This window comes from Vipera ursinii, assembly GCF_947247035.1.
Source record: "Vipera ursinii genome assembly, chromosome: 2".
NCBI lineage: Eukaryota > Metazoa > Chordata > Lepidosauria > Squamata > Viperidae > Vipera > Vipera ursinii.
In genome coordinates, this window is record NC_139513.1 from 241,266,053 (window position 1) to 241,284,957 (window position 18,905).

The window sequence follows — 18,905 nt, forward strand, 5'->3', positions numbered from 1 at the left end:
TGAGGGGGAGTGTTGGGGTTGTTTTATCTTTTGTTTTTTAATTTTTTTGGGGGTTTTTAGCGTTGTATTTATATTGTTTTTAACTAGGGCAATTGTTTAATCTGTTTTTAATGTTTGTATTGGTTATTTTATTCTGCCCTGTGAACCGCCCTGAGTCCTCAGGGAGAAGGGCGGTATATAAATGTTATTAAATTAAATTAAATTAAATTAAAATTTAATATTAGACCGAATTGTGATATGCACATTCAAAACTTCACTATATATTTCTTGTACAGACTTAAATTTGATCTTGTTTTCAACCTGATAGAAAATCCACTACAGATGGTGATGCCATCAGATGCTGTTCTAGATTTAATATGTTAATGTTTTAGAAATAGCCATCAGCAGCAAAAAAAAGTCTCTAGTAGGAACTAAATAATCCTTTTTAGGAGTCCCGTCCCATTCATGTTGGAAAAACTGAGGCACTTCTGGGTTGAAAGGATTAGCCACTGACATCACCGTTGCCCAGGGGATACCCAGTTGAGGGCTTCTCTTAATGTCCCTGTTAATGAGCCCCATTTAATTGGTACCTATTTATCTACTTGCACTTGCATACTTCCAAACTGCTAGGTGGGCAGGAACTGGAGACTTTTTAGGAGTGAGAGGCTTTAATCCCACTCTTTTATAGAGAGATAACATCCCTTCAAAATACTGCCAAAGATCACTTTTATGTAGACTGATTTTTTATGTCTGATTCCACCATGGTTTGTTGAATAAACCACAATTGGTTAGTTTTATCAACAACTCATAAACCTTGCTATGTTTGATTGAAAGATCACATCAGATCAAAATCAAATAAACTGCATGGCTTGGCATGATGTTAGCCAAAACATTCTCTTAATCATGTCTCTTCTGATAAATCATCTATTCCCAGTTCTCCTCTGCCTTTTAGTGTCTCTCATATGCACACACATATTCCCCTATTTGGACTGGACTATAACTACAAAAAGTATTTGTATATTTTTAGCCTATTCCACAGAAGCAGAAGACCTTTGCTTGATTAGTAGAAGCAGTTTTATTAGTTCCGTGGGCAATATTTTGAGATAATTTAAATTATTTTCATTTGAAATTGTATTAGGCATGAGGTTATTTTGATGGTATTAAATATAAGTTTCCACTTTTGTCTTATACAAAATGATCTGGGACTGTTAAGATAATACACAAGATAGGCCTGTTCATTTGAGGGGAGGGGAGGAGATCACTGCTGAAAATAAGCTGCAAAAACTTAATTATTCAGTGATCTTTGGGAAAACTGTGTCCCTGGTAGAATATAACTTCCCTTTTCCTCCTCTTTTCTCCTTTTCCTTTCATTAGTTTTTCTTACCCTTATTCAGATAAATTAAAAAAACTATCCCAAGTTTTTTTGTTTGCGATATCAAGGAATCCCCATTTCATAAATAGAATTCTGCTCAATCTTCTCTGGATGTATTGCAATAAAATGAGACCTACAGATGTGTAGTGAGATTACTATTACTTCAGTCTCCCTGACAGATTTTATAATTAATACTGCACTTTGCAATTTTCAAGTTCAAAGATGTTATTAAGCTATTAGTACTTTGAATTTAAATTATATTTCCTGAAATTTGCTTAAAATTACTGATGGCCAGATTGATTTGATATTAATTTTTTCTTCCTCCATAGGTATTCATATCCATTTTTTGGCAGCGCTGCACCCATTATGACAAATCCTCCTGTGGAAGTAAGAAAAAACATGGAAGTATTTCTTCCACAATCTTACTGTGCATTTGATTTTGCAACTATGCCCCATCAGCTTCAAGATACCTTTTGCAGGTAACTGATGTTCTAAGATATTGTTTTAATAATGGATACATTAATACATTAATGGATACATTAATACATTAATGGATACATTAATACATTAATTGTTTTAATAATGGATACTTCTATGTAAACTACCTTTCCTGTACTAAGATGTTTACCGTTTAAATTTGTTCTAAATCACTTTTTTGTTCAAATAGCAAATGTATCTTGTCCCTACGTTTGTGCAATGTTTTTTAAAAAAAGAAGTTCTGGTTGTTTTAAAAGTATGTGATCCTACCTTTTTATGAGGAGTAGAATTTACAACTTTGAATTGACCTATACAAATCATAGATTAACAAGCAGAAAAAATAGATCAAATTGTCATCATAATTGCCTCAGAAATTTGTGATATTACTTTTAAAACTAAGACCATATATGCCACTGCAGGAACTAATAGAGGTTGTTAGTTTTGTAATGCTACAGTGAAAATGCAGAACAAGTATTGAATTTAATAATTGTATTTATTTATTTGCTAAATTTTCTCAGGGACGCGGTGGCTCAATGGGTTAGGACGCTGAGCTTGTCGATCAGAAGGTCGGCAGTTTGGCGGGTCGAATCCCGAGTGCCGCGTAACAGAGTGAGCGCCTGTTACTCGTCCCAGCTTCTGCCAACCTAGCAGTTTGAAAGCACGTAAAAATGCAAGTAGAAAAATAGGGACCACTACGGTGGGAAGGTAACAGCATTCCGTGCGCCTTTGGCGTCTAGTCATGCTGGCCACATGACCACAGAGACGTCCTCGGACAAGCGCTGGCTCTTCGGCTTTGAAATGGAGATGAGCACCGGCCCCTAGAGTCGGAAACGACTAGCATGCATGTGCGGGGGAACCTTTACCTTTACTATTTGCTAAATTTATGGACTACCCATCTAACCTAAATGACTCTGGACAGTTTACACTATTGTAATAAAACCATATAAATACATGAATAAAAGCATAAATTAAAAACAATGAAAAACAGGTAAAATTTCCCAAGCACAGATCAAATCAAGGTACAAAATTCAATTGCACCAGCTGAAGCTTCTGAATGTTTTTCAAGGGCAGCCCCCTATAGAGCATGTTACAATAATCTATTCTAAAGATGGCCCGGGTATGAGTGACTGTAAGTAGAGCTTCACATTCCAGGAAGGATCACAAGTGATACTTAACACGAAGCGGTGCAAAGTAGGAGTTGTGAGTCTAGAAGAAACCTGTGTTGCACACTAGATCCCTCTGGGGCAGTGTGCCACTTCATCCAGTACCAAAGATGGTAACATCCCAGAAGCAGAAAGCCCCCAAATCCAGAACCACACAGACTTGCCAGATTTCAGCTGAAGCTCCCCATACAAACCCCTTCAAGTTCCCACTCTGGGACAAAATGTCAGCCACATCACTCCACTACAGGTAGAGATATATAACCGAGTATTGTCAGCATTCCTCACCTCATGGCAACAGATTATTTCACTCAGCTTCATGTAGATGTTAAAAAGGACTAGAGAGACTACTACCAAACTCTGCAGAACTCTACATAGCTATGGACCTCTCACTTCCAATTAAAAGTATCATTAGTATGCGTCTCTTAGCATTGTTCCAGTAGGCAGGATCAAATAATTTTCCTTTGTATCACTTAGGAGGCAGTAAAGAACAATGTCCTAGCCAGTTTTTACTCTTCACTAAATTTACACTTTCTTATTTTTTTCTATATCCATATTTTAAATATCAATTTCTCTTTTCTTTGTGGGTCTGTATGGACCTCTTGACAATCCAGGAAGTCCCTGACTTTCTGATCAGATCAGAACAGTCTTAAATGGCTAGAATTGCTATTTCTGTTAAGTCCTTCAAGCACAGCCTTATTGATAAACATTATCCACTTTATTCCTCATACTCATGCCAAGACGTTTTTTGTCAATTGCCTAGGAGGAGGCAGGAGCCACGTGGGCTACTACCTCTGATTGATAATGTTAAACCAAATAATCCGATGAATCGTAGCAGCATAGTGGAGAATATTTCCCTCAGCATGAGATTGGTGGGACCACCCTCCATCTGTATTTCTGTTGCTAAATCAGACAAGTACCGTAATCTTCACCGAATCTCCCTCTGATCCCAGTATTCTTTCCCTGGGAATCTGAAAGGCAATTCTTTTTTCTTCTCTGAAAGCCGTACATGTCAGGCAGATGATTGAACAGGACATAGGTTCAGTCTATTCAACATGAATCTTGGAGAGCAGATCCTCCAAGGCTACTGAGATCACCATGAATGTGTCAGACTTTAAATAGACCTCTTTGCATTGCTAATCAGCTGCAAGTTGCCCTAATTCATTTCCTGATTCTTCAAAAAAGAAGCATTAGCCTAGGATGCTCTAAACACAAATTAGCAAAATATCTACACATCTTCTCATCACTCCCCTTTCTAAAATATCTGGAGAAGGTAGAAATCGTCCTGGTGGCTTCCAAGTGGCCCAGAAGACTTTTATATTTAATTACAGCAGCTGTTCATGGGCTCTCCTCATCAGGCTGGATCTTCTCAATCAGAGATACTGTTTCACCTAGATCAAGTTTAGTTTTAGCAGTTAGGCTGTAGGTTGATTACAAACATTGTGGACTTTAGGTTGCAATGCAGCCCTCATTCAAACTGTTTTAGCTTCTTGTACATGGTCAGATTGTCTGGATTCTCAAAACCATTAAGCACATCTTTTTGTTGTACTTTTTGCCCCTGCCCTTTGCAATTTCTCAAATAACGATTTTAAAAGCAAACCTAATGATTCAAGTTACTACTCATATCTGCATAGAGGTATTTAAGAGTAACTTAAACACATCTACTTGTCAAGGGATTCTTACACAGAGTTTCAGGCTCCATAGCAGAAGCTTCCTATGCATACAATCCAGTGCAGGTAAATAAAAATCTGCATGGTATATTGGAACACAATGTTTCTCTGTTAACATGGTGTCCCTTATAGCCATGTTAGTTTAATTTTGGCACTTTTTTTCCTGCTGCTTCAACAGTTTAATGGACATTTGGATTTGTGCTTCTAATCTTGGAGAGAGGAGGTTTTGGTTATTGACATATCAATACTACTATTCTTTGGTGCTGTTACTAATATTGTTCATCAGCCCCTTAATTGGTTAAAAGATCATTCTTGTTTGTAGCCACTAACAAGGCCTCTAAAAAAAGGTTATTCTTGGGAGGAGCATGTCAGGTAAGGAAATTCATGGTGGAAAAATAAGATTTCATTATATGTCCAGTATTCCAACCTTTGCCTGCTACTGTCATGAAAAGGATTCTGTATTTTATCATGTAGTGACCCAGATTAAACAACTGAAGCCTATAAAACTAGCAAGGCTTATTTTAAACCAAATGTACTTTTAGAAAATAATACTTGTCAATTGAAAAAGTAAATATATCAGAGCGTGTTTATGAACATTGATAGCTGTTGTGACAATGCAAATGTGTTACAATGAGCTTTCAAATATCAATGGAAATGGAATGGAAAAAATTAACAACTGCGTTGAAGTTCCAATCTAGAATTGCCTCCTATTTTTAGAATTGTAAAACATAAAATGGCAGATGAAGTCTAAAAATATATTGTAGTACTTTGATTTCTTTTAGGATGAGTTGCCATATCATTTGAGTAAATCACAAATATGTGTATCTTTAAATTTCAGGTTATGGTATTTTTAAAGCATTTACTTAGGCTTATTTGTTTATATTAATAGCAAAACAATCTAATTAATATGTGCTTATTTCTTTATATTAAAAGCTAAACAATTTAATTAAAATACTTTAACTTGTAGAAAAAAATATAGTTGTTTACTGCATTCTTCCATTCCTCTTCTGTATAACTAGGTTAGAGTACTTATAGTTTGCACCTTAATTCCAAGCAAAGTGACATTTTAAGAATAAAAGGTGCATACTTTCAGTGAGGAAAAATAGGGGAAGACTGACAAAAAAAAGTAGTTTCTAGTAAATTACCTATTTTCTTCCTGTATTTCAGGTTACCACTGCTGGTGGAACTGTGGCATAAAGATAAAACAACTAAAGACTTGCTTCTAGGAGTTGCAAGACTCCAGCTTTCAAAGATTTTGGCCATGGAAAAAACACGTTTTCTAGGAGGAAATGGCGAGCAGTGTTGGCGTCAGACCTTCAGTGAAACTATTCCTTTTACAGCCGCACAGGGGTAAATATTTTGAAAAATTGGGATTCCTGCAGTACAGCCAATTCTTTTTAATACTATAGATCAGTGTTTCTCAACCTCAACAACTACGATGTACGGACTTCAGTTTTTATGTTGGCTGGAGGAATTCTGGGAGTTGAACTCCATATATCTTAAAGTTGCTGAGGTTTAGAAACACTAGCATTGACACATTCTGTATTATACAGGTAGTGCTTACTTAACAACTTCCCTGCTTAGCAGCTGCTTCATTTATGAGGGCACTGAAAAATAACCTTATGACCGATCATACTTAAGACTGTTGCAACATCCTTCAGGTAATATGCTCGAGATTTGAGCCCTTCACAGTTGGAAGACATTTATAGTTGTCAAAGCATCCCCAACTGCATGATTGCCATTTGTGTGCTTCGCAACTGGCTTCTGACAAGAAGAGTCAATGGAGAAGCCTCCCTTGACTCCCTTCACAACTGTGACATGATGTCTCATTTAATGACGGTAGTGCTTAGCAATGGAATTGGTGCCAATTGTGGTCATTAAGCAGGGACTGCCTGTAATAAAAATGCAGAGTTTAGTTTTATATAGATTAGAATGAAGAGTTTACTTTTCTCTTTTTCAACTTGACAAATCTGTTTTTAATGATGTAATATTTATTAACTTATTTCATTACTTAATACTCATTTAATAACTTAATATAATGCAATAATACTTTGTACACCTTTTTCCATTTTAGGAGAATATATTTGAATTCCAAATTGTATTTGATCATTTAGATTTGATATTTCAGTATTGCTAGAAGATAAATCATGAATCACTGTGTAGCCAAATATAATAGCCACTAGATGGCATTGCTTCAAATCTAATTAGCTTTAGCCCCTGATGCAGGGAAATATTTCCCTCTATTTTCTAATGTAATTACACTAGTTCTCTGCTTAGGTTGGACTATTCCAGTTATGCTATTTATATTTGTTTTTCTTATATCTAGGTACTCAATATTTTATTGTACTTGCATAAGGAATTATTAGGTATTAATGAAAATGAGTGGGAAATGTAAACTGTAAATAAAGGTTTTGCCGAGTGAAGATTTCATTTTTTGACTCAACCAAAACAATTAAAAGAGCCTATAATTCATCAAGACTTGTCAACCTATATCCATACTTTCAGATTTTACAAGGTGTCAAAAAATTGGTTTGGATTTTTAAACTGGTTTTCCTAATTGTTCAGGAAAAGAAAGAGTAGCTTAAAAGGCTGACTTTTGTTCTTAAAACATTAGCACTCTTATATGGACTAATTAGGGTGTGGTGCTATACAACTGAAGTACATATGAATATATCTAAGATAAATAGTAATAGGATTTGAGGACATACTTGATATACTATTAAAAGGCTAGCTAATATATAGGATTAATAATCATCATCTCAGTCTCCTGTTGGAGCATGGGCCAGCAAATCTAATGCAAAATAATTCTCTGCTTTTTGTTTAAATGAAACACATCTTTTAAATCCTGTTGGTCTTTCAGCAGGTACCAAGTTATCTCAATTTAAAAAAAAATCATGTCAAGATGTAAAGAACCTGAGCTTTTAGAAGAGTCTGGGAAATTCTGGCAATCTTAACAATAGCAATATAAAAGTATGCAATTTTTTAAAAAAAAACATACTTCCAGGATTAAGAGGGAAATCCTGTTTAATGTCAAGATATGATAGCTATGTAGTTTTATAATTGAAAAATGTTTATCTCTCTCTCTATTGTTTGTGCAAGAACTTTCTTTTATAGCTGAAATGTGTTATTTGCTTTATAGGCCAAGCAACAAGATTGCAGATCTTTCATATATTGTGACTCTAGAAGACTATGGACTTGTGAAAATGCATGAAGTTATAGTGTCTGATTCTTCTCAGGTAAATGAATATGTATCGTTTCAGATTAAGAGAGAAAGCATTCCATTAGAAATCATTTGAAAGTATTTATTTTACTCCATGTTTAGTGTTTAGGTGCTGATGAGCTACTAGGAGTTCCTAAAGTACAGCCTGAAGTCCATACTGAACCAAGAGAAACACTGGAATATAAAGCAGCACTTGAACTAGAAATGTGGAAGGAACTACAAGAAGATCTTTTTGAGAATCAGGTTATTTCATAATTTTTATAGCTGTTAAACTGTGGATCTACTTAGATGAGTGAAAGAAAGAATAACCTCCAGTCCTTTAGCTACATCATACAACTGCATTTGCTGTAATGTTGGGCAAGCACAATGAATGAATACTTCACATGGTTTGGAATTCTTCAGTATAAAAAAATCAGGCTGATACATAAAAGGTAGCCAAGTAGGATAAGCAAAGAGGAAAACATTAGTTGTGGCAATACCCAATGCAAAAGGCAAGTCTAGAAGCAGAAGGCTCTTTATGCAGCCTTCCTACCATGTTTCCTCAAAAATAAGACTTGGTCTTTTTTTTTTTGCCCCCAAATGAGGCTCCAGGTCTTATATTCAGGGTTGTCTTTTCCACTCACATAGCAGCAGCGGCACTGACAGCCCCACCCAGCCGGCTCACTTCTTCTGTAGCCAAAGGAACAGCTGAGAATGGAGCTCCGGCCTGCATTTCACCATCAGAGATCTTCCAGAAAGGCCTCTGCATCCAAGAACTGAGCTAAGGATTAAATCCATAGCTCGGTTCTCTCCATAGCTCAAGTCTCAGCTGCAGAGGCCTTCCGGAAAGGCCTCTAACGGCCAAGTGCAGGCCGGGGGATGCTGCAGAAGAAGTGGACCATTGAGAGGCAGGCTGCAATGGTAAGTGGGTGCAGGGCACGTGGGGCAGCTCCACCCACCCCGCCCTAGGGCTTATATTTGGTGTAGGGCTTACATTAGGCCCATGCCCCAAAATCAAGCTAGGGTAGGTCTTACTTTTGGGAAAACATGATATAAACAAAAATCAGAAACATCAAATTGTTCCCAAAGTCTGTCAATACTTAAATGTAGAGTAATTGCAAAGTAAAGGTTTAAAAGCCCAGAGGAAAGCCAGTGTGGTGTTTTGGTTAAAGTATTGGATTAGGACCTGAGAGAGAAAGAGGTTTAAAGCCATCTTCAGGCATTGTAATTCACTGGGTGATACCACACATCCACCCACTAAAGCAGCAGATTGCCTTTTATAGTATCTGGCAGTGGAGTGTGCAGGATTCTACTGCTTTTTTCAATATAAAAGGCAGTCTGCTGCTTTGGTGGATGGATGTGTGGTATCACCCAGTGAATGGCAATGCCTCCATCCAACCTAACCTCCAAGATTTGTTGTGGGAAAAATAGAAAATATTCATGCATGTCATGAATATCTCTTAGACATAAAGCAAGGTGCAAGTCTAATTAATTGAATGTAGACATAACCAAGGTGTGGTAAAACAAAGAGATCCATGATTGAGTTGTAGGGTATGAATAAAAACTTTTTAGGTCACTGACTACTTCATTAATTTGGAGTAAAATTACAAAAGCTATTATTCCAAGAGATAAATAGGCGGGAATACATAAAACAAAATGACCACAATAGATATTCAAGTAATGTTTACTTGCTATTTCTTCAGGATTTGACCAGGTTTTAAATTATCTAATTTAAGCTATTCTCATGAAATGCTCAACTAGAGTGGGGATTTAGACGGGCAATTTCTCTTACAAATCATGATTTTCATTACGATATATCGGAAGTCCAGAATATTACTGTTAATGTTTTGATCTAGCTGCTCAGAATCTCCTATTCATGGACTTTCATAATATTGCAAAACAATATTATCTACATATTAAACTTAAGTACCAGGAGGAAACCCAGAAAAATACAAATTATATAGTGTACGTGCACATGTACTTGTCAGTAATGACTCTTTAGATTTAGTTTTTCACCTAAAGGAACTATCCATTGATAATGGGTCTTCAAATATCATGTAAGTATTCTTTGTTATATCTGATAACCTGGACTGTACGTGATACAATAAGTGGAAGCTTTAATGATAGAACTGTGTACGTTGCCCTTTTTTTTCCAAAATAAAACAAAACAGTGCTTTTTGTAGTTGAAGAAGAAGGAGTTGGCTCATATGCAGGCACTGGCAGAAGAGTGGAAAAAAAGGGATAGAGAAAGAGAAGCCTTGGTAAAGAAAAAAGTAAGTGCTTTAGAATTCTCATATGTCATTGTCTTCTGAAACCATTTGCCACGATAATCTTTAAACAGGAGCAGTACCAAGAATTTTCTGTAAATGGTAAATTACATAAAATACCATAGGTAGCTCATTTTAAAAATAGAACAGAATTTATTACTATTCACATGTTTGTTTATTTATTTATTTTTATTTTAATTCCATTTATATCCCGCCCTTCTCCGAAGACTCAGGGCGGCTTACACGCTTAGCAGTAGCCTTCATTCTATGTATATGCCTGCTTATTAGGGCTTTCACACATACCCCAAGCGGCATTATTACAAAGTCAGCTTAATTGCCCCCAACAATCTGGGTCCTCATTTTACCTACCTCGGAAGGATGGAAGGCTGAGTCAACCTTGAGCCTGGTGGGATGCGAACCTGCACTAATTGCAGGCAGCTGGTGTTACTTAAGGAGGCATTAGCCCACTGCTCCACCAAGGCTCTTCTGTTAAGCTGCATTATTTTTTATTCCTCTTAAGTGTGTAAAAATGTCTATTTTCTCTAAACAATAATGCAGGTACAGGGAATCCATTTCATTCATTTTATACAAATGGTTCACCAAGTCTGAAAGACTATTAAATAAGTCATACACAGAGTTATAGTCTAGGTCTAGGAACTTTTGGGGGTTTTTTGATTCAGAAATTAAGGTAGTCTGCCATTGTTCGAAAAACAGAAAATCTATATTGATACTTCAGAATTCAGTATGTATGGCAGAGCCTAATTGTGCATCTTTAATCATTCATTTTCTTGGTTTTCCGTGATATTATTAGTTTTCCTCAACAGAGTTCTGTCCTGTTTCTTCAAAAGTTTGAGTATCAAAACTATGAGCCATTCAACTAAAAGGACAATATTTAGGTTAAATTTTTAGAAATATTTCAATATTTCCCATTTGGTCTACTTTACTTTCTTCTATATACACCTTAGGTTGCAGAGTATACAGTTTTGGAAGAAAAACTTCAAAAAACTTTAACCGACTTAGAAAAACGTGAAAAACAGCTTGTCAATGCTGAAACTGAGGTAAATGGATGCCAAACTATGCTATCCATTGTACAGTACATTAAAAAAAAACACAGTCTTTTTGTCACAGTGATTTCCAGTCATTTTAAGTATTTTTGTGTTATACTTTTTGTCAGCAATATGCATCTGGATTTTTTTCTTGATAGATCCTTGAAAATTGGCATAAAATGCCATATTTTATTTTCTGTGTGTAACTTTTGCTGATTGATAAGGTATATCTTTGCAAACTTTTATCAAATGTTTTAAGATCTATTTCAAGCTCTCTGGATAAAGATAACTGGATAAAGTGATAATGTACAGTAGTTTATTAAAAAAAAGTTAGTTAAAGAGTTAACTACATGCAGTGATTTTTGAGAGTACAGAGAAACAAATGGACTCATTTGTAATGGACTCATTTGTAAAGTAATGCCAAATACTAAGTTGTTCAGATGTGAATGTGTGTTTTCAAATTGCTTTTATAAAAACTCATTTTAAGCTCCAGCGGTTAAAGAAGGAGCTCCAAGCAGAACATGAACGAAATCAGCAGGAAGTTCAAGATACAATACGGCGAGTCAGACAAGAATGTGCACACCAGATTGAGTTGGAAAGGGGGAGAATTAGGCAATTTGAGGAGGATAAGATCCGTGCACAAGAACAAGTACGTGCTGTTTATATTTTCCAACTTAACTAAATTATTCATTAATTCTAGAAATACATATAAATTTTAAAAGCAAATCTACTAGTGCTCTCAGTTCGATTAATAAATGTCTAAATCACGGGTCTTCAAACTTGGCCCTTTTATGACTTGTGGACTTCGACTCCCAGAATTCCTCAGCCAGGCACGCTAGCTGAGGAATTCTGGGAGTCGAAGTCCACAAGTCATAAAAGGGCCAAGTTTGAGGACCCCTGGTCTAAATTATCTAAGAATGGCATTGCTACTAAAGCATCCCTTTCTTTAATCCTGAAGATCAACTATATATACTTAACACTGGTTTCTCAATTGTTCAGTGTCAGGCTTTGAAGGGACTTGACATTAAAAACCTCACGGAACAGCATTTTTGTATCTATTACGTTTGTTTCGGTCATGTGGATTTTATCCACATTTTTCATTTCCTACAGCTTTCCTGTGTGTGTGTGTGTGTGTGTGTGTGTTTGTGTTTGTGTGTGTGTACGTGCACGTGTGTATTGGGAGTTGCCTTGTACATTCTTTGCCTATAGGAATTATTTTTTTCCTAGTCATATGTTGTTTTAAACTTCATTACAGCCATTCATAAGTAAAGCCATACATTTTGTTCATATTCAGTAATTAAATTGTTAATATAAAATGTAAGGATAAGACAATACAACATCAGCTAATAGTAACACAAAAAGATAAAGGCAAGCAAAAAGCAGTACATTTTATCCTCTGCCGCCACTTGAAACAAGAGCAGAAATCCGGCATATTTTCTAAGAACTTCCACACAAAGACAACGTTAAAAATTGTTTTTAATGGTCAAGCCAAACATCTGGCTGTACTATCCCTAATAGAGACATTAAGTTAACTCCCACATTCTCACCATAACATTTTTATCCTCAAATATTTGCTTCCTTTTTTTTTTTTTACATACTAGGGAAGTTTTGAAATTCTCTGATTTGACTTCAAATGTTCTCCCAAAATATATTTAATAGCTTTCTAAGTTGTATTATGAAGCTGGTGTCTTTTTTGTACATTTGGAAACACAACATATGCTTTATATGAAAATAAGACACCTCACTACTAGTGCAGAAACTAAACTATAACAGTGGAAGTTAATCAAAACTGAGATTGATAAATAGTTATTAAAGCCATTTTGTATTTAATTATCCTCAGTGTTGTTCTGTGGCAGAAAGTCCAACAACATGTATACACATCAGCCATCCACACAATCTCCAGATTCTGTTGAGTTTAACTTGAAGTTAATTAACTTTCATAGGCAAGGTGTATGTATTGTTCCCAAGAATGGTTTTATTCCACCCAGTGATGAGCGAATCAAAGAGATAAATCCATGTTACCAGAGAATTGTTATTGATACACTTTCTATTTTCCCTCTAAATCTGTTCTTCTAGAGGACTTCGGAAGTTCTGGAGAAGTTTTGGGAGCTTATGAGCATATATTATAAATGTAATATCTGTTATGTTGGCCAAAAAAATGTTCCTCTCAGCTCTGTGTTATGGACCCTGCAAGTGTTAAATCCATTCAGATTATTTGTTTCTGAAAACAGCTATGCCAGGCAGAAAACAAACATAAGGCTCTGGAGAAAGAATTTCAGCAATATAAGGAGCAACAAAGTAACAGACCGGAAATCCGAATGCAATCAGAAATAGGCATTCTAACTTTAGAGAAGGTACAGCTATCAACTTCTAATCCCACCTCCTTTTCAGTTGTATTTATTCCTAAAGCACAGCATGCATTAATAGCATTATAACTCACTTAAGAAAAGCAGGAAATCAATTTTACATTTTAACAGCAGCCAAAATGTGGATAAAGCAAAGTAACCGTTACTGTACAGGGAAACAGCCAGTGATAGTATCCCTCTGTAAGCCGTGGTTTATTTATTAATTTATTGGTGCACTTTTTTCAAATTATTATTGATAACTAAAAAATCATGATTCATTCTAGGTCAGAGCTTTATTTTGATGGCTTAGTACAGAGGTCCCCAACCTTTTGGGCACCAGGGACGGGTTCCATGGAGAAAGGTTTTTCTGTGGACTAGAGGGTGCGTGCTGCCTGGATCTCACGGATGGGGCTTTGCTTGTTTGTACGAACCAGTTGCTGGCATACCGCAGCCTGGTACTGGTCCACGGACCGGGGGTTGGGGACCCCTGGCTTAGTACATTAGTACATTATTAACCTAATATTAACAATATAAGGTCCTAAAAGCTACCAATAGTATAATAGTGTACTAATAGTATACCAATAGAATAATTCAGTTTTTCCTATCTAAAACAGAAGTAGGTTTAAGAATGGACTATTTTAGAAGTCCAAATGGCAGTATTACTATAAGAAAGAAATCAAAGAGTATACTATTTTCTGCTAATTTTGAAGGCAGGTAGTCATTTATTACAGAAATGTGATTGTTCATATTGAGGATTTAACCTTACAGTCTGAGCAAATGGAAAACAGACATTAACTACAATTCACTGATAATATATACAAAGACACTTCATATTCAGTTAAACTAAAAAAGAATGCTAATGTGCATTATACAAAAGTAAATGTTATCTAACCCTTTGAAATGTTTAAAAACTGTTTATATGAACTGTCTTGGAGTACAGATTAATCTAATTATGCTTTGTTTGAAAATAAAAATAAGGTTCTCACTTAAATGAGAATATTATGTCACAATATTTACATTAAGTTGCATAACAATTTAATGGTGCATATTGTACCAAGCAATTTTTGAAATCCAAATTCTGTGTATCTGTTTATATAAAGAGTCGTTCAGGTTTTTTTTAACTGTACTATATATTGATAAGATTATATTTTTTACTAGGGGGATCTTGAAAGAAAGTTGGAATCAGCTACTAAAGCAAAACTACATTATAAGCAACAATGGGCACGAGCTTTGAAGGAACTAGCAAGGCTAAAACAGGTGTGTAACAAAAATAAAGTAAATGAATGCATAAGGAATTTCTCCATAAAGTGTGGTAGGGATTGCTGGACAAATCTAATAATTGATCTAGTTAAGCATCCCTGCTATGATGAATTCATAGAGAGCACATCAGATGTCTGGCTGATTATTCTTTTCATCAGCTTTTAGCTTTGTACTTCTAATAAAAAAAATTTTATTAGATTCTACCTTTCTGAAATTGCCCATTTTATTTTTACTCCTCTGTTGTATACATTTCTCTCTAATTTCTGCTGTAGAGAAATTATAAGGGGTAGGATGTAAAAAGTGGTGGCTAAAGAAAAGATGGCTTGCCATTTTTATTAATTAACTGAATTTATGAGAAGAAATTTATCCAAGAATAGATATAGTTGTGCCTCTCAAAATATAAAATTTTAAATTCTAAAGAAAAATTATGGACATAAGTCTTGATGACATAACAGTAGCAAGAACATGCTTTCCGTCATATTGGTGGAACCAAAGCTACCGCTCCACAAAATTATTTTTTGAACAAGTTATGGTAATACAGGTTATCCTCGACTTACAACCACAATTGAGCCCAAAATTTATGTTAAGTAAGACATATGTTAAGTGAGGTTTGCCCCATTTTACGACTTTTCTAGCCACAGTTGTTAAGTGAATCATTGCAGTTGTTAAGTTAGTAACACAATTGTTAAGAGAATCTGGGTTCCCCATTGGCTTTGCTTGTCAGAAGGTCACAAAAGCTGATCCCAGAACACTACAGTTGTCATAAATATGAACCAGTTGCCAAGTATCCAAATTTTGATCACATGATCATGGGGATGCAACGGTCATAAGTGTGAAAAATGGTCATAAGTCACTTTTTTCAGTGCCGTTGTAACTTTGAATGGTCGCTAAAAGAACTGTTGTAAGTCAAGTATTACTGCACTAGCAAAATAATCTTTCAAGTGTCCCATTAGAGTTCATGGTTGGAGAGAAGAGAGTGCCTATTAACATGTGATCTGTGCCAAAACTCAACATAGAATGGTGTATTTTTATGAGGTAAACTCTAATCTGGAGTATTGTGTCACTCATGAGATGTTTTGGTTACAATTCATATTAAAGTCAATTGATATGTCCAGGGCCATGAAATATAGAAATTGAAGAATGCTATGTTGTTATCCTGACTTGAAATGGTAATTTGATCATGTAATTCTGATGTGCAAGTAGACTTTGTTGCCTGCAATTTTGTATTTCTGCACTTGTTAAACAAAGCAGACTTTCTTATCTGTGGTAAACGTATCTACCTTTTGGAGATTATTTTATAGATATGCAAAATAGTGAACTGAGTTTTGCATATAGATTAGTACTTCAGTACTCATCGTTAATTGATTCTGGAAGGCACACTGAGTATCAAAAACAATGAATACCAAACAAATTTACCATAAGAAATAATATAGTGAATCACAAGCCCGCCAACACCAAATAATGAGTACCGGAACAAAACTTTCATGTCAAAATGGCTTTGAGTACCAAATTTTATGAGTTTCAAAGCAGTTGAGTACCGTGGTACCACTATATATATTATTAACTGTCTTTTTATCTATGGCCTTGTTACTCATGGTTGTTTGGCTGGATTAGAGCTGCAAATAATGAAGGCCACTTATTAGAAATATTGCAACACTAATTGTCATTGGGTGTGTTTGTGAAATACAATCTGGATACAGTGCTTACATATTTAAAATGCTGCATTTTAGAATAATAGGTTTTGAGCTGCTGCTCTCTTAATTATTTGAGGGATTATAGTACACATAGAACAAGTGAGCTACTGCTTATTTTGTAGTGTCTTGTCTGCAATAATGTGTACGGATAACTAAGGTTAATGGGATGCGGTGGTTTAGTGGGTTAGGACGCTGAGCTTTTCGATCAGAAAGTCGGCAGTTTGGTGGGTCGAATCCTGAGTGCCGCGTAACAGTGAGCACCTGTTACTCGTCCCAGCTTCTGCCAACCTAGCAATTCGAAAGCACGTAAAAATGCAAGTAGAAAAATAGGGACCACTACGGTGGGAAGGTAACAGCGTTCCGTGCGCCTTTGGCATCTAGTCATGCCGGCCACATGACCACGGAGACGTCCTCGGACAAGCGCTGGCTCTTCGGCTTTGAAACGGAGATGAGCACCGGCCCTTAGAGTTGGAAACGACTAGCATGCATGTGTGCGGGAACCTTTACTTAACTAAGGTTTATTAGCTGCAGAGGAGATTCTCTGGTTCCAGTAAGCTTGTTAGCTTTATTTCAGCCATCAGTGCCTGAAAACTGCATTGCGTGAGCTGTTATACTTAAGAGTTTATTTTTTTTCTGGATCTAGTAGTATGCCTAATACCAAGACCCCTAACCCTGGAGCCGCAAACTGGTACTGATCCATGGCCTGTTAGGAAACGGGCCACACAAGCAGTGAGTGAACGAGCAAAGCTTTATCTGCACTTGCTCAGGATGTAGGTGGTGTGTGAAACCATCTCCCTCTCCTTCCCCAGTCCCTGGAAGACAATTTTTCTTCCAAAACTGGTCCTTAGTGCCAGAAAGGCTGCGGGCCACTGCCTAGCACAATAGTTAGCTTATTTGATGTAATTTTAACATGCAAGAGAAAGTGCAGAAATATATAAATATTTGTACGCTTAGCCAATTAAAATAAGTTTTTTAAAACTTCTGAGCATACTTTTTTTCCTTTTGAGTTTAGGCTAAAGTTAAGCTTAAAGATTCTTCTATTATTGAAATTCAAATGTTGTGGATCTTAAGGAATATTAAGCCTGCTTAAATTTTTATGATTTGTGCCTGTGTGTTTGTGTTTAATTTGGTTTAATATTATTAATTTCACACTGATTCTCATGAATAGGCAGCAATTTTTGCCAAAAATGTGTCACTCCAAAGCTCTCTGGAGATTTGCACAAAACATTTGTATAGTGAGAATTAGAAACAGAAAACAGTATCTTCAATTGTTAATAAATATTAATGATAAAACATAACTGACAAAATTTTGGAAAGGGGATGAAATGCTTTGAGGCCACTGCCAAAGAATTGTTTAGAAAGATTTCTAATAAAAAATGACAGGCATAATAAAGATATGAGTTACAGGATCATGTAAAATATACAAGTATTTTGCATAATATCCTTCTACTTAATTGCTAATTTATATTCCCAATTTTCTGTGCTGAGGTCAGTAACAGTCCTTTCTGATGGATATATTAAAATATAAATATAAAAATTTACATATTTCTACTGCAGAAATATGTAACATAATGCTAGTGCTAATTTAGGCAGAATTACAGCAATTGGTTTAAACTGGTGTCAGTTCAATAACTATAATCATCTATAATACTGAGACAGGATTTTAAACCTTGATTTATTGAACAAGCCAAAAACAAACAATATTATGTATGAGTCAGGGCAGGAGGTAACTGATATACAGGTAAGTGTACATTTTCTGACTGGAAAACTCAGATTGCTCCTATAGAGCCATGTTAGTTTATAGCATCTTTTCCAACTAACAAATGTTATTAATATGTGTAAGCTTTTGAGAGCTGCAGCTTATTGTAATGGATTTGATGAAATGACCTGAAACTCTTAAAAGCTTGTCTTTTAATTAAAAAAAAAGTTGAAAAGGAAGCCACCAGGGTCCTGATAGATTGCTATAGAATCACAGCTACTATATCCTTAAGGATGAGAATGACATCAACAGCACACGGAATAGCTCCCATATTTGTTTTCTCAAATTGAAGACTTCTAGATGTATTGTGGTGGCAACACTTAGAATTCCCAACCAACATTGAACTACACAAGTTGGAAAAAGCCTAGTTGTTTAATGAAATTGCACTAGCAAATTGGCATGGCGTACATGATCGGAGAATGGGGATGGGAGTTTGCATAAGCTTGTGGAGAGTTTTCAAGGATGTGGAACGTAGTGGGCCTTGGAGTTATGATCTAGGGCTTGCCATTTCCTGGTGTATCCTCACAATTGTAGTGTATTAATAAAATACAGCGGTGAACTGACGTGGTTCTTATTCAAGAACTAGTCTGCTCTAGACTAACTTTGGGGGAAATTATAAGATAATAGATCAACAGCAGTTGGCCAGCAGAGTAAGGCTAGAAAATACAAAAAGAACT

The 18,905-nt window shown here is 35.8% G+C and overlaps 1 protein-coding gene across 1 annotated transcript in view; it reads left to right on the forward strand.

Annotated features, from left to right (window-relative positions):
• CEP120 (centrosomal protein 120) overlaps positions 1–18,905 on the forward strand; it is a 42,378-nt gene that overhangs the window by 13,886 nt on the left and 9,587 nt on the right. Inside the window, exons 10-18 of the mRNA XM_083356250.1 lie at positions 1,681–1,830; positions 5,826–6,008; positions 7,798–7,894; positions 7,981–8,121; positions 10,041–10,130; positions 11,090–11,182; positions 11,658–11,819; positions 13,402–13,524; positions 14,674–14,772. Coding sequence (XP_083212376.1) covers positions 1,681–1,830; positions 5,826–6,008; positions 7,798–7,894; positions 7,981–8,121; positions 10,041–10,130; positions 11,090–11,182; positions 11,658–11,819; positions 13,402–13,524; positions 14,674–14,772 — 1,138 coding nt within the window. The remainder of the gene's footprint in view (positions 1–1,680; positions 1,831–5,825; positions 6,009–7,797; positions 7,895–7,980; positions 8,122–10,040; positions 10,131–11,089; positions 11,183–11,657; positions 11,820–13,401; positions 13,525–14,673; positions 14,773–18,905) is intronic.